Here is a 15,998-nt window from a genome sequence, read left to right as displayed (position 1 = left end):
ACTATGTTATCGATTGAGAAAGAAATTACTGAACAACTTGATTATACAGACTTGATTAGTATTTTTAGCTCTAAAATTGTTAGGCGAGTTGTTTTTTAGTGATTATTTTGGACATGTTTGATATTTTTATTCCTTTAGTTTTTTATATTGTCTTTGACGTATTGATTTAATTTGAAAAATTGCTATGGAACTAAAAAAAATATGAACACACATTATGATTTAGATGTCTCTTTTTAAAAGTTAGACTCGGGCTCAAATATTGTTAGGATCGACTCTGACAGTGTTCTACGTAGATGACAATCGTTTATAAGATAAAACGACTTCGAAACAATAGAATGTAGTACAACGACTCTTGATAGCAGCGAATGAAATATGCAGAACTTTCAAACACAAAGTAAATGAGAAGAGAATACAACAAAGATGCGAGAAAAAATGCGAACAATGTAGATGGAAGGATTATTTGTAGTCTTTCCACCATTTGCGTAGAAGGAGCACAACCTTGTGGATAACACAACTTTATGTGAATGGCCAAGGGACGCACTAGATCAAACACGGCCTTTTAGATGGACATACTGTTTGATCCGAACGCAGACGAACGCACTATTTGGTCCGAACCGAACGTTTCTGTGATAGGTTAAGAGACACGTGTTTCCGAATGGGTGCAGTCTTTATTAAAAAATCATTTTTCAAATAAATTAATATGGTCGAAGACCTCACCGCACTGGGTCTGCCGGCCGCGCGCATGTTTCACCGAGACCCAGCTATTAACGTCTTTCTCCTTCCAAAAACTTCTGGTGTCTTTTGGAGTCCAAGCTCTTAGCTCAATCTTGGAGCTAATAAAGAAGAAGACTATACTTGATTCATAATTAGCAAGGATGAAAATGAAGGAGTTTATGCATTGCATGTGAAACTCTGAATCCCATTCTATCAGAGAGCTCCACCCTTTCTGCCCAAGAAAAAAAAATCAAATCTTGTTGACTAAGTTTCTCCAAAAAAGAAAAACTTAGTTTAGTTCCCTCTAATGAAATTCGGGATCTGTTCTTGCAGTATATGTACATAATGTGTGGGGTTAAAGTGTGTGAATTGATCAGGTACCCCTTTACTTTAAATGTTCATTTCAAATGTTTTGAACTAACATAGATGTGTCATAGCTTGAATTGATGAGCTATCTTCTTTATCCATGGATTCGACTCACATATTATGGAGAAATGTTTTTCCATGTTTCCAAAAGCAACATAAGATAGTTCATCATCCATAAGCTTAAGCTCGTACTTAACCATCACCAGTATGTCTAGAGAGTCAGGCTTAGTCCAGCCGTAAAGTTCGCTTTTTTATTTTGCTTAAATTCAATCTGTAAGTTTTTATTTGAAAATGTGGTACATCACAGTCCTTAGATCACCAAAAGCACCTAACACTTTTTATCACTCTCGTGTTATCTGAATCTTCATATAAAAAATGATTCACGAGAGGCATTGGTTGTCATCTATTGAAAGCGAGGGAGGAACTTTTTTTGAAAATGAGTCCCTCAAGGGAGGTCTATCTACATTGCAGGATTATTGATGAAGCTCCATGCAACATGTGTACTAAAGCAGGATACGGTGTTGTTAAGACAGATAGCATACTTACCTTGTTGAAATTGCAGATGCGTAAGCAATTAACGCGCAAGGACCTTCCTGTCCTCGAGGACGCTTCTGCAGTGGATATTCCCAAAGAGGAGCTTAGTTGATCAGCTGATGGGATAACAGATCTTTTGAGGTAACAACCAAATGAATACTGCACAATTTATTTAAAAGTGAGTGATTGCTGCAAAAACTTAATTAGGTATTCATAATTTGTTGTACACTGTATACCATAGAAGAAATAGAAACGACCTTTTATTCATTTTGTATTCTCTTGACCTTGAGATTTAGCAAGCAGTACTTGGCCTTGTAATTTGGAATTCCAATTGGAAACATTTAGCTTAGGCTCATAGTGCATATATATCGTTGCATTGAAAAGTGGTTTTGATACATGATATGAATGATACAAGAGCTGCAGAGGATCTGAAATTAAATTACAAATGTTTTGAGTTTGTTTCTATGCGCCATGTTTTGACTGCATACATTTACCAATTTCACTTTGAAATTTTCTATGTTTTTTACAAGCTCACTCCAGGGGATATAATACCAAAAATGTTACACCCAAACATGTGATATTTGTTGATGCCATGTCGCGTCTACGTTGTTCAAGGTATTTGTAAAAAAGACTCAAGACGGTCAATAACATTACAACAAGCGAAATGTGAAATTTAGACTTATTATATCCATTCTTCATTTACAAACGTGTAGCATTGAATCAGATATCAGGGCTACACCAATTTTGTGTGTGTTATTCATAGTCTCATGGTTTTTTCTCTGCTAAATCAGCTTGGAATCTAACTATCCAGCATAATCTTCAGGCTGCTTGGCTTATTAAATCTCCCAATTATTTTGAGGTACGTTGATACCCATATCAAAGCACAGCATAGCGCTGCCATCGAAATGCTTAACATGTTTGATAGTTTAAAGATGAAAGAACAAAAATATGAATAAGATCTTTGCACAAAAGTATGAAAAATGTTGGAAGATATATTGGAAAAGAAAGCTGAGAACTTCATTTATTTGCAACGGAAGCTTTACAATATATAGGCTAATGAATAACAAACTAACAATCTGCCTATAATTTAGCAACGGCTAGTTGACTTATTAAACTGGACTCAACAAATAATAAACCAAAAAGATAACAGAGAACTTAAGAGAAAAGAACATGAGGTGGCAGACTTGATGCAAATAACCAACACTCCTCCTTGCATTAAGGGCTGCAAACTCCAAGTCTTTGTCTAAGAAACTCAAATTTGTTTGCTGGAAGAGGTTTTGTGAATATATCAGCAAGTTGGTCTTCAGATTTGCAATAAATCAGGCTCACTTCTCCTTCTTTTTGCACTTCTCTTAAAAAGAACAACTTGATATTAAAATGTTTGGTTTTTCCATGAAAAACTGGGTTATGTGATATTGATATCGCGGCCTGGTTGTCAACAAATACTTCTGTAACAGTTAATTGCTTCAAGTGTAAGTCGCATAACAACTTTCTCAACCACAATGCTTGGTTTGCTGTTGCTGTAGCAGCAACAAATTCTGCCTCTGCAGTGGATTGTGCCAAATTTTCTTGCTTCTTGGAACACCAAGAAAACACACCAGATCCTAGATTAAAACAATACCCAGATGTACTCTTCATATCATCTTTGGATCCACCCCAATCACTATCAGAAAATCCTGTCAACTTGAAGTTTTGACACTTCTTGAATTTTACACCATAGTCAACAGTCCCTTTGATATATCTAATGACTCTTTTTGCTGCTTGAAGGTGTATTTCAGTAGCACAATGCATAAAACGAGAGAGAATGCTTACAGCAAAAAGAATATCTGGTCTTGTAGCAGTTAGGTACATCAAACATCCAACCATACTTCTGAAATATCTTTCTTCAACTTTGTCTGAACCATCTTCCTTGCTTAAGCTTTCTTTTTGATTCATTGGTGTAGCCATTTCTTTGCATTCTTCCATATGAAACTTTTTAAGTATTTCCTTGGCATATTTTCTCTGACAGATGAAAACTTCTCCATCAACTTGTTTGATTTCTATGCCAAGAAAATATGTCATAAGCCCAAGATCTGTCATGTCAAAGACCAGCATCATATCTTGCTTGAATCCATCAATAAGCTTGGCATTGCTACCTGTCACCAACAAATCATCCACATACAAAGACACAACAAGAAAATCATTATTTTGTTTCTTAAAATATAGGGTGACTTCTAATAGACTTTTTTTCAAAACCCAAGCTCAATAAATGATCATCTATACGACTATACCAAGCTCGTGGAGCTTGTTTTAAGCCGTAGAGTGCCTTTTTTAGTAGGCACACTTTGTCTTCATGGCCTTCTTCAATGAATCCTTCTGGTTGCTCAACAAAGATTTCCTCCTGCAGTAGACCATTTAGGAAGGCTGATTTTACATCTAGCTGGAATATTTTCCACCCATTTTGAGCTGCTATAGCTAGGACCAACCGTATAGTGTCTAATCTGGCAACCGAGGCAAATGTCTCGGAGTAATCGACTCCAAAAATTTGAGCATATCCCTTGACAACCAGCCTAGCTTTGTGCTTGTTGATAGACCCATCAGCATTGAACTTGGTCCTAAACACCCATTTTACTCCAATTATTTTTCTATCATTTGGCCTATCAACTAGCACCCAAGTCTTGTTCTTTTTTACCATCGATAGCTCCTCCTCCATTGCCTTTTTCCACTTTTGGTCTTTAATGGCTTCTTCATAACATGCAGGTTCACAAATGGCTACATTGCATCTTTGATAAATATCATGAAGTGATCTTGTTCCTCGGATTGGTGGATCATCTTCCGTTTCCGCTTCAATTTCTGAAGTTTGGATTGGCAAACTTGATTTTATCTTGCTTGTAGATGTGTCTTTCGTTTGTTCCCAGTTCCACTTATCTTCCTCAAGGAAGAACACATCTCTACTAACAATTAACTTCCCTGTTTGAGGTTGATACATCTTGTAGGCTTTAGAGGCAGAACTATAACCCACAAAGATGCCTGGTTCAGACCTTTTGTCTAGTTTATCCCGCTTGACATGTGGAACGTGAGAGAAACAAATACAACCAAATACTCTTAGGAATTTGAGTGAAGGTTTATAACCATACCATGCCTCGAATGAAGTTTTATCCTTCAAAGCCTTGGAGGGCAATCTGTTTTGCAAAAAAACTGTTGTACATGCTGCTTCAGCCCAAAACTTCTTGGGTAACTCCTTCTCATCAAGCATACATCTGGTCATCTCCATTATGTATTGGTTTCGTCTTTCACTAACTCCATTTTGTTGCGGAGTATATGAAGCAGTTAATTGGTGTTCTATGCCGGCTTTCTCACAGAACAAATTGAATTCCTGTGAAGTGTATTCTTTTCCATTATCAGATCTTATCGTTTGAATCCTACAGCCACTCTGATTCTCCACAATTTTCTTGAATTTCCAAAATACTCCAGCAACTTCTGATTTGAATTTTAAGAAGAAAAGCCAGCAAAATCTTGTAAAATCATCTATAAAACTGATGTAATACCGACTACCTGCTAATGATGGTGTTCTTAGAGGCCCGAATACATCTGTGTGAATAAGTTGAAGCTTTTGAGTGGCCTTCCAAGTTGACTTTGGGAATGGTCTTCTTCTGTGTTTACCATATTGACAAGTATAACAGTTTAACAAGTGATTTCCAAAGTTTGGTAAGCCAATTGTCAACTTTTTTTCTTGCATGAGCTGCATCTTTTCCAAAGGACAATGACCGAGCCTCTTGTGCCATATTGCGGTGTTGCTGACTTCAGTAGAATATGCAACAAGTTCTTCTTTCATGGGATCAAAAGAAAAACTATTACCCTTCATTCTAACTTTGAGAGTTTCCCGACTCATGGCATCAAGAATGCGACAAAAACCATCTTCAAAGATTACTTTAAAGCCTTTTCCCATTAATTGACCAACACTTAGCAAATTCTGGTCAATTTCTGGCACATAAAGAACATCAAAGATTTTCTTTGTACCTGCAGCACTTGTTATGGCAATTGTTCCTTTCCCTTTGACAGAAATGTAATCACCATTTCCAATTTTTACCTTATTGATATCAATTGGCTTGAAATCTATGAAAAGTCCCTTGTCATGAGTCATGTGGTTGGTGCATCCACTGTCAATCAACCAACTTTCAGATGAGCTAATGCTTGCAAGGCAAGATGCCACAAAAAGCTGATCCTCATCCTCTTGAGTTGCAACTTGGGCTTCAACTTCTTGATGATGAGCTTTTTCTTTGCATATCACTGCTTCATGCCCAAGTTGATTGCACTTGGAACACTTAGCATCAGGTCTCCTCCAGCATTTAAATGAAGGATGACTCTTCTTCCCACAATGTTGGCAAACTGGATAGGAATTTTTTTGATTTCCATTTTTTCCTTTTGGAAAGACAGATGTACTTGCTTCATTCCGTTCGAAATTCTTCTTCTTCTTTTTGTATTTGGTCAAATTTTGATGTTTGGCTGCCAAGGCTCCTTCAGATGTTGTATCCTCTCTCATTTGTCTTCTCTGTTCTTGTGCTTGCAAAGCATTCAACAATTCAGCAAGAGAAATTTTTGTCAAGTCTTTTGTATTCTCCAAGGTAGTGACAGTTGCCTCATATCTTTCAGGTACTGTAACAAGAATTTTTTCAACAATTCTTGTGTCGGTAAATTCAGATCCAAGAAGTCTTACTCTATTTGCAATATTAAGAAGCTTGTTAGAGTAATCTTTAATTGTCTCTGAGTCTTTCATTCTTTGAAGTTCGAATTCCCTGATCAAGTTTAGAACTTGCATCCCTTTAATTCTTTCATCTCCTGCATATTCTCCCTTTAGATTGTCCCAAATTGCCTTAGCTGTTTTGAGAGACATAATTCTTGTGAAAATCGTGGACGAAACCGCTGAAAATAAGCATGCTTTCGCCTTTGATTTTCTCGTCTTTTTCTCCTTTTGTGCCTTGATCTGTGCCATAGTAGGATTAGCTGGAAGAGGTTGAACGTCATAATCCTCTTCCACATCTTCCCATAAATCCAATGCGTCCAAGTACGTTTCCATACGTACTGCCCACATTTGATAATTTTCTCCATCGAAGACTGGTGGAGCCATTGATGAAAAATGAGATTCACTTTCCATTTCAAACAGTCAAATGAACTCACAGATCCCTTAAGAAGAGAGCTCTGATACCACTTTGATAGTTTAAAGATGAAAGAACAAAAATATGAATAAGATCTTTGCACAAAAGTATGAAAAATGTTGGAAGATATATTGGAAAAGAAAGCTGAGAACTTCATTTATTTGCAACGGAAGCTTTACAATATATAGGTTAATGAATAACAAACTAACAATCTGTCTATAATTTAGCAACGGCTAGTTGACTTATTAAACTGGACTCAACAAATAATAAACCAAAAAGATAACAGAGAACTTAAGAGAAAAGAACATGAGGTGGCAGACTTGATGCAAATGACCAACAATGTTTTTATTTTTAGTCCGATAGCATAAAATGTTTGGCACTGATTTTCTATAGCCTACACGATATTGTGGTGGCTAGCACCGAGGAATCGATTTTGTTCTTGAAGAGGTGGAAATAGATTTTGGGTCGCATATCAAAGGTTGCATCCAAGAAAAGAGAACATTCTTAATTTCATGGCATCTCTGCAGCCAAATGAATCGTGCGAAATACAGAAGTATAACGCCGATCATTTTAGATAGTCGTTTGGAAAGTCAGGAGGCATCTTTCTAGCAGTTTTATGGGAGTTGGGTATTGTTGTTACTAAATATTTTTGACAACCATTGGCAAGTGGTTCGAGAAAATATTGATTTGAAAGTTATGACTTTATTTCTTTAAATAAAAAATATATATTTAAAATACACCATTTCTAATGCAAACTAATGTAAATTTTGAGTTGAGAAAATATATGCTAATATATATACCGCACTATTACATCGGATAATGGACTAACCTCTCACCTACGCTCCCTACCATATCCTTGCAGATTTATCATCAACATTTTCCAATTTTGCAATTTCTAAAAATTGTGTCGACTCGAGGAAATACATTGTTTCACAGATTTATCGTCCACATGAAAACTATATTTTCAAATTTTAGGAATCATGAGTTTTGTCAGAAAATTGGAACTATACCCTTGAAGTTATGTTGAATTCAAAATTTTCGTCTGCTAACACGTTCAAATTGCTAATTAAATTTCAGCACATTATTATTTATCACTCTTTCTCTTGGAAAGAAGTGGGAAGAATGTTACTTTTTTCCCTTATTTTTGTCCTATATCAAATCATTATTTAGAATTCAAAAAATTGGTTCATAGAAAGAAGTCGAAAGATAAAAGTTACCCAAAAAATTTGATGGAAAACCGAAAAGCCAAAAAAACTCTTAATTAATTAAATAATTGAAAGTTAAATGAAGACATGAGAAGCAACCAAAAAAATTTAAGATGGGAAGGGGAAGATGAATCTTGGTGTTGATTACAAGGGGAAATGTCTATGTTGCTAACAAATTTGAGTCGATTTCTATCTACAACGAGCTTAAACAAAGATTAAAGTTTTTTGTCAATGTCTGAAGTTAGTGGTTCTCAATATTTTCTACATTAATAAAACATATCGGATCTGAAACTCAATTGTAATAAACTCTTCATTGAGCTGGAAAAAAAATGTGTTTGTGGTGGATGATACATCTCTTTCACTAGATTTCTCAAATTTCAATATGAATCCCAATCATTGTCTGAAATCAAAAAATGATTCCCTAACTTTTTACACTGGTCACATGCAAGTGCAGCTAGGATTAACAAGTTCAGATAGTCTGAGATTAATTAAAGACATGTGATCAGTAACTTAGGAAATGTGCCCACATTCTCGGGTGGATATTTAATAGAAATATGTCTATCAATTGTCTTGATATGTTAAAACATTTTTGCAGATCAGATATATTAATTTTATATCAGCACTACCAAATTATTTAGCAACAGTGGTCCGCTAACCACCTTCAAGAAGTTAAGTAAAGAAACAAATGTTTGTCTGTCCATGGAACCTCTAGAGGGGCACAATCATTTCCATGACATATGGATCACCTGATTCACCCACATTATCAAACGGCAACCGATACATCACGAATGAAACCTGTCTGTAGTTGAATGTTTCTGCCTATAAACATTGGACTAATAACATTTGTTTAGGGCACAAACTCATACTTTTGAAAACTAGTACATTTCGAAAAACATAGGTCTGATAACATTTCTTTTTAGTAGCTACAATAGATATATATTGCTATAAGGTAAATTTTACACTAGGAAACCTACTCTAGCAAACAGATACCATCTCCAAAGATGTAGCAATACAATATTAGCACCCAGCTAGCTATACCCCAAACTTTTGATATATCCCACCAACAAGCAATCTTGAAAAATTAAAGACAGGTGCACTAAAGATCAATGTCCATACCCATGGCTGACTCGAGAATGAATGTTACGATTATCATAAACTGGAAAACTATGGTTGAGAGGCTTAATTACCATGTTTTCTTGCTGTTTATTTTGCTCTTGCACTGCTCCAAAAACTATCTCATTGGTGTTCTCAGAGCCCTGTTCATAGTATGTTTGTGGTGCAGAGGAACGATATTGATGGTGATGTTGCTGCTTCTTTGTTTGCTGCTGCTGCTGCTGGTCTCCGTCCCACCCACTATAGAAAGCTCGACTTTGGCGAAGCTGTTGCATTTTCTCAGAATCTTTGGACATGAAGGCATAGGTTTTCCGAGGAGTAGGTGTCCGAGTTTCAATGGCAGGAGGCTCGTCCTCATCTGGAATAACAAAGCTCTCTTGCAACGGCCAAGAATTGGAATACTTTCGATGTTGGTGATACTGATTTTGGCTTTGATATTTTGATGGATTCTTGTGGAACACAGTGAACACTCCTCCCATTATTTCAGCGGCAGACGCTCCAGTTTGGGCAACCAATCTCCCAACAGATCCTAGAAAGCTTTCTTCTTGCTCATCTTCTGTTGGAATTAATGGAGGCCGTTTCACAGATTTCATTGGTTTCTGATATGTATTGGGAGAAACATTTGCCTCTACAATTTCCTGATCCAAGTAATAGAAGGTAAAGGTATGGATAATTGACTGGCTAAAGATAAAATAGCTGTCAGTCCTTCGGAAGTTAGATGTCGTAAAATTCAAGCATGAATGCGCAACATATTAGTTAAAGCGCTCATATTCAAGTAGTTGAAGTGAATGTAATAACAGTCAAACAAATTATTTATCGTGAGAAGCATAAAATCAACTCACGTCTTGAGAAGAAACAATCGAACCAACCCTTTGTTGAAGCAAGGCTAGCATATAACCAAAGAATCCAGCTGCTATAAGCACTGCAATGCCTGCAGATATTCCCTCTTGTAAATAACTTTATGCACGTACTTGTGATTAATGAGTGACGTTTGAGGTATCTTACCTATGGGGAAACCACTTCCATACTGATGAGCACAATCATCAAAATGGAGTTGTATTTCACGAACTGCCTTGTTTCCACGGTCAATAACGAGAAGAGAGCAACTGCTCCCAATATAGATCACATCGAAATCATTTGAAAATTTTGCATCTTCACTTGGTCCATCAACATGTCCACCACCACGACCCCGTTTGCCTCCGGCAATGGTTGTGACTCCTACAGAAAGCAAGATGACCACAATTGCAATTCAAAAACCAATAAAAATGTTTTAAACTTGAGTCACTCGCCAAAACAAGGCAACAATATATAAATGTAACTATACAAACAACAATACTTCTATATAGGCTAAATGACAAATAAAAAAGAATCACCTGTGTCACTAATCTTTCTGATTGCCATATTGTCCGTGTCCGCAACATAAATATTTCCTCTGTCATCAACTGTAAGACCTTTAGGATGATTCATCTTTGCTTCCCTAAATTTTCCATCCACGTGGCCATAATATCCATCAGCCGACCCTGAAACCAACTTTGGCCGGCTGTCTGTAATATATATTACATAATTTAGTAGGTGTGAAGGGGGAAAAAGGAAAGGCATTGCAAAAAGGGCAAGAATCAGATCTCAAAAGTTGAGTTAATTCCCAGCAATCAACGCTGTGTTAGAATATCACGAAAAACAGAAAATGGGGTCATCTAATATCATAGAAATCTGCAACCCCAACTTATCACACAAATGACTTCTCCTATACTACATCCAAAAAATGAAATACCGCCAATGCAGAGCTAGACCAAAAGTATGTAAAATGAAACATTTCAAAACAACTGAAAAACCAAATTTAGCTAATTAACCCGTATTGGCATATCATTGTCAACAGATGTGTGGAGATAAGAGCCCAACATACCATCAACATCAGCAATTCAACATCTAATTTAGAACAAAAGTATAAAATTCCATTCGATTTCCAACAATACGTAAATCAATATATTAATATAAGTAGAAAAGTCTAGCACAAAAACCGCACCGCGTGATCTAAGAAAGCACCAACATATACACAATTAGCTAGAGTGATTTCACCAATAAATCGCAATAAAAGGAGAATCCCACTTTACAAACTTACAAAGGGACAAGGAAGAGGAAATCTTATAAAGATTGCTATTAGCTGAATCCAAAATTAGAAGGTCTCCATCAGGTAATGCTTCAACAGCATACGGCTCAATGCCAAGCTTGCTGCCATCAAAGACAGTCTCCACGTTATACCCACTCTCAAATTTCATTATTGGACGTCCTGATATCGCTGCGAATACCACAAAATCATCCCCATTTTCGCATTTAATGAACGAAATTTTATTAAAACAAAATATTTCAAGAAACATTCAATCTAATGATGAATTCATCTTTACCTGCTTTAGTGGGGACCTTGAGTGATAAAACCCGTTTCATCGCCATGGAAAATGCATTTGAGAAAAACCCATTAACAATCCCTGTCCAATCAGTTAAAGAAGAAAATTACAAATATTTTTTAAAAAAATGAAAGAAAAAAGTAATCAAACGAAAGAATCTCAAAGAACACAATAGAAATGCATATACATACAAGCAAAATGTGCAAAGGAAAACTACTTACTGGCAGGTGAGACAGTAAGTGAAACAGAGCACACACCACCAAAAAGAAGAACAACAGTGAAGAGCAAAGCCAGAACGTTTTCCCCCATCTTAAAAGCCATGTCTCAAAGCATTCGTTCAAGAAACACAGAGCACTACAAAAAATGTTCAAAAATGGAGATCGAAGAGCCGCATTGCTCGAAAGTTAAACCCTAAAAACAAAAGGGTCTGTGGGTTTTGAGATTCTTTTGAGAAAAGAACCAGAGAATAAAAGGAAAAAGGCAAAAAAGTAATGGTGTGCGTGGGCGAGGCAGTGAGTGAAGAGTGAAGGGAGTGTGAAATGAAATGGTTAAAGAAAGAGAAAAAGATAAAAGAAAGCGAGACGAGAGTGAGTTTTGGGTTGTGTAAATGGTGACTTGGAGTCCCCACCCACCATTAAAACAGAATCAAAACTCCTCTGCACAAAACAAGATTTTGAGTGAATGGTGATCGATTACGCTAATCTGTTTAAAAACATCAAATTTAGTTGACAAATCCAACACTAATAATCGGCAAACAGAGTTGAAGTGGGGTGTGTGAAATCATATCTTAGCAAAATATGATAATGATGGGATATTTAAACAGCAAATTCATGGCTGTCAACAGCATATTTTTTAACAGAAAATACTTTTAGAGTAAAGGGCGATTTTATTACAAAAAGGTGGCTGAAAGTGAAATCTAATCTCTTGAATGAGTGGTTGAAATTAGATTTTTTTGTTACATAAAAGAGAAATTGTGTGCTTGTAATCAAATTTCATAAATAATTTTAAGAAATAAATTCTTAAAATTTAATGTATCAATATTAATATTAATAATAAATCAAATATATCATAATGTATATATTAAAATAAAACCACAAAAAAATAAGTAAAAAAATAATTTTTTTTGTTTGTTTGTTTTTTTTTTATGGATGGATTTTTTAATAGATTTTTAACGATGATATAATATATATCCATCAAGCTATTATTATTGGAGTGAGTCTCATGTGAGACCGTCTCACGGATCTTAATTTATGAGACGGGTCAATCCTACTTATATTCACAAGAAAAAGTAGTACTCCTAGCATAAAAAATAATATCTTTTCATGGATGATTCAAATAAGAGATCCGTCTCACAAATACGACCCGTGAGACCGTCTCACACAAATATCTGCCTTATTATTGATGTAATATTTTAGAAAGCTGAGTTTTGAGTCAATAATATTGATGTAATATTTTAGAAAATATAGTCATGTATACATAACTAAGTAATAAATCAACTATTATTTATATATATTTCAAATCCAACACATATATTCGCATTTATCTCAACCATTGGATCGATGGATTTCAAATTCATAAATTTTAAATATATTCAAATTTATTTTTGTATTTTTAAGAAAAAAAACTTCTAATCAACGTCTTCCATATTTGTATAATGTTCCATGTTAGTTACGATGAATTTGAAGTTCATCCAACAATAAATATATTTGAAATTCATTATACTTTGTGTTACAATTGTGTAAAAAAACTAATACATAAATTTAGAATTTCATCTATTATTTCATCGATAACAATAAAAAATATAATCGAAATATATAGATTTCAAAGTCATCCATCCAAGATTTTAGATTTGCAAAGCTTTGCTCTTTCTTTGTCATAAATAATTTAGGGCAATTGGCCAAGTGTGGTACTGTGATACGGGGTCACAGACAACATTGATATAACTGAGATAAGTCATAAATATGGGCTGAGGTCAAAAGTCGTCACAAATTGAAACAATAGAAATGTAAAAAATTAAAATCAAGCTGCGATCTTTTAAAATATGAATAAAAATAAAATACCTATTGTTTTATATAAAGTAAAAATACAGGCAGCTCCGAACCGCAATTAATCCATGAAAGTGTCCAACAAAGTAGCTTCATTTCAAGATGACGAGGAAGCAAAACAACAATATTCGGATAACTTAATAATGCGGTTTACCTGATTAACATATTTTATAAATAATTCTGTTAACCCAGAGTTTTATCAATTGCGTACAAAAAAATAACGGCTGCGAGTTCCACTGTTATAAAAAAAGAGTAGGTCTCACGGTCTCACGAATCTTTGTCTGTGAGACGGGTCAATCATACCGATATTCACAATAAAAAGTAATATTCTTAGCATAAAAGGTAATACTTTTTCATAGATGACTCAAATAAGATATATGTCTCACAAAATATGACCCGTGAGACCGTCTCTCACAAGTTTTTGCCATAAAAAAAATGTGTAACATAAATAACATCAACCTAAAACAAATATATTTTTTTATGAGACAATGGTTTTTTAATATAACTTGGTTGATATGGACCCTTCGAACTCTAAATTAACCCACTGTGATCAATTGAGTTAACCTGCTGAGTTGAAAATGATTTGAATACACATTTATGTCATCTTGAAATCAAATTTCCTATAAATTTTTTACACATAAGAGCGTAAAATAATATCTTATATAATAGGAAAAACCAAAAATGTTCGATCGTCTATGTAAGATCAATATTTGCACCCATTTTCTCTTTTTACGGAAGGAAAAAAGGATAGAAAAAAGATAAAAATAAATGGACCAATCGACTTTTAGAGTAGGTTTCTTGTGAGACGGTGTCACGAATATTTATATGTGAGACGCGTCATTCCTACCAATATTCACAATAAAAAATAATAATCTTAGCATAAAAAGTAATATTTTTCATGGATGACCCAACTAAGAGATATGTCTCACAAAATATGACCAATAAAACCGTCTCACACAAGTTTTTGCTCCACTTTTATTATTCACCTTTTGAGGGTCAAAACTTTGGACCATGTTAAATAATAATTCAAGGGCAAGAGACTGTTTTTATATTTCTCTCAGTAATTAATACGTTTTTTTAAAAAAAATAAAATGGTAAGTTTTTTTCAAAAAGCCTGAAGACAACAATATGATAACGTAGGAGGTAATATATTATTTCCACTTTGATTCCATAATATTATTATCCCAAAAAGCAACGAGCAAAGTTTGACATTGATATTCTCAAGATCATGATTAAAGGTGGAAATGGAATTACATAAAATTGTGTTCCTAAAAATACAAGTTTTAGTTGATTATAGTTTGTTTGACATTAAAATTTCATTTTTTTGACGAGATATCGAGTTTTAAACAAAGTATAACAAACTAATTTCTCTCTCTAGTCACAACTCCAATGTAAATTTTTTCCTCGTTTGCGATATAAAAGAAAAACTCATGGACCCACCACTGTCACGCCCGACTGCGTGACTGTACAATGGGCTCATATAACAACTACTTCGTATTCTTCTTCGTTTAACGAAAATGATTAACCCAAATTGTTATAGAAGTCCACTGTAAATCATTATAAACTCATCTTAAATATTTCATTTTTAAGATATGGGACATCACAACCACACTTTTCAATTTGGGTTTATTAAAGTTTATCATGATTTCATTCGAGGAAAAATATCCCAATCTTATAAAAGTATCTGAAATTGTTGAAATATTATTTAAAATGTGAAAAATATTTGTGTTGAAAATGTGAATGTTGAATGTTGAAAAATAGGTGTTGAATATTGAAAATTAGTGTGTGATGATGTAGATAATGATGTATTTTATTTTTGGATTATGTGTAAAGATTTCCTATAAATAGATCTCTCATTTGTGAAGAAAATCACAATTGAGTAGAGAGAAAAATATTATAAAGTGTGTAGTTTCGTAAATTTTGAGAGTTTGAGATTTTTACTTTTTACCATAAATTTTTACTTTTTCACAACACGTTATCAGCACGAAGCTCTAAAAGTCCTACATATTTTTCCAAGCTCCAAACAGAAGAAAAAGGTAACAAAAGTAATTATATTTATTTTACTGTTATTTGTTTATTGTGTATTTATTTAATATACAATATAATGTTATTATTAGAAATAATAAAAATAAATTTTTCATAAACTTGTTATAAATCCTGGGAGGATGTTAAGACGACATCCCACACTCCCGGCAAGGGATACGACAAGTATAAAAGCCTATAAGGTTTTTAAACAAAATAAATTATGACAGTCGTTATAATATTATGATATGATATATATAATTATTTAAACATGTCTAATATTATATATACCATATTATTACCATAAAATTATACAAATACATACATTTATTCTTTTATTCACCAACGGTCATAAACGGTAACAAAACGGCTAGTTTTTGCCCTATAAATATGATCTCTCAAACTCATTCAATCACCTCAACTTTCTCTTCTTCTCTAAAAATTATTCTTCATCAAATTTTC

At 34.3% G+C, this 15,998-nt stretch overlaps 1 protein-coding gene across 1 annotated transcript; it reads right to left on the bottom strand.

Moving 5' to 3' along the window:
• Positions 1–8,757: 8,757 nt before the first annotated feature.
• LOC140816634 (uncharacterized) lies at positions 8,758–12,265 on the bottom strand. The gene is made up of 7 exons (XM_073176014.1): positions 11,691–12,265; positions 11,470–11,550; positions 11,187–11,363; positions 10,441–10,611; positions 10,073–10,285; positions 9,910–9,998; positions 8,758–9,705 (listed from the first exon to the last, which is right to left on the bottom strand). The coding sequence occupies exons 1-7, from the start codon at positions 11,788–11,790 to the stop codon at positions 9,058–9,060; spliced, it is 1,479 nt and encodes a 492-aa protein (XP_073032115.1). The 5' UTR covers positions 11,791–12,265; the 3' UTR covers positions 8,758–9,057.
• Positions 12,266–15,998: the final 3,733 nt, after the last annotated feature.

The sequence above is a fragment of the Primulina eburnea genome, chromosome 16, assembly GCF_022965805.1.
Source record: "Primulina eburnea isolate SZY01 chromosome 16, ASM2296580v1, whole genome shotgun sequence".
Taxonomy (NCBI): domain Eukaryota; kingdom Viridiplantae; phylum Streptophyta; class Magnoliopsida; order Lamiales; family Gesneriaceae; genus Primulina; species Primulina eburnea.
This window is presented reverse-complemented; position numbering and strand designations above follow the sequence as displayed.

Bases quoted from the DNA above. Each gene is read 5' to 3' on its own strand.
- LOC140816634 (XM_073176014.1), bottom strand. From the start codon at position 11,790: ATGGCTTTTAAGATGGGGGAAAACGTTCTGGCTTTGCTCTTCACTGTT. The intron at 10,612-11,186 runs GTAAGTTTGTAA...TATATATTACAG, and splicing joins TTCCTCTTCCTTGTCCCTTT to ACAGCCGGCCAAAGTTGGTT. The intron at 9,999-10,072 runs GTAAGATACCTC...GAATATCTGCAG, and splicing joins TGGAAGTGGTTTCCCCATAG to GCATTGCAGTGCTTATAGCA.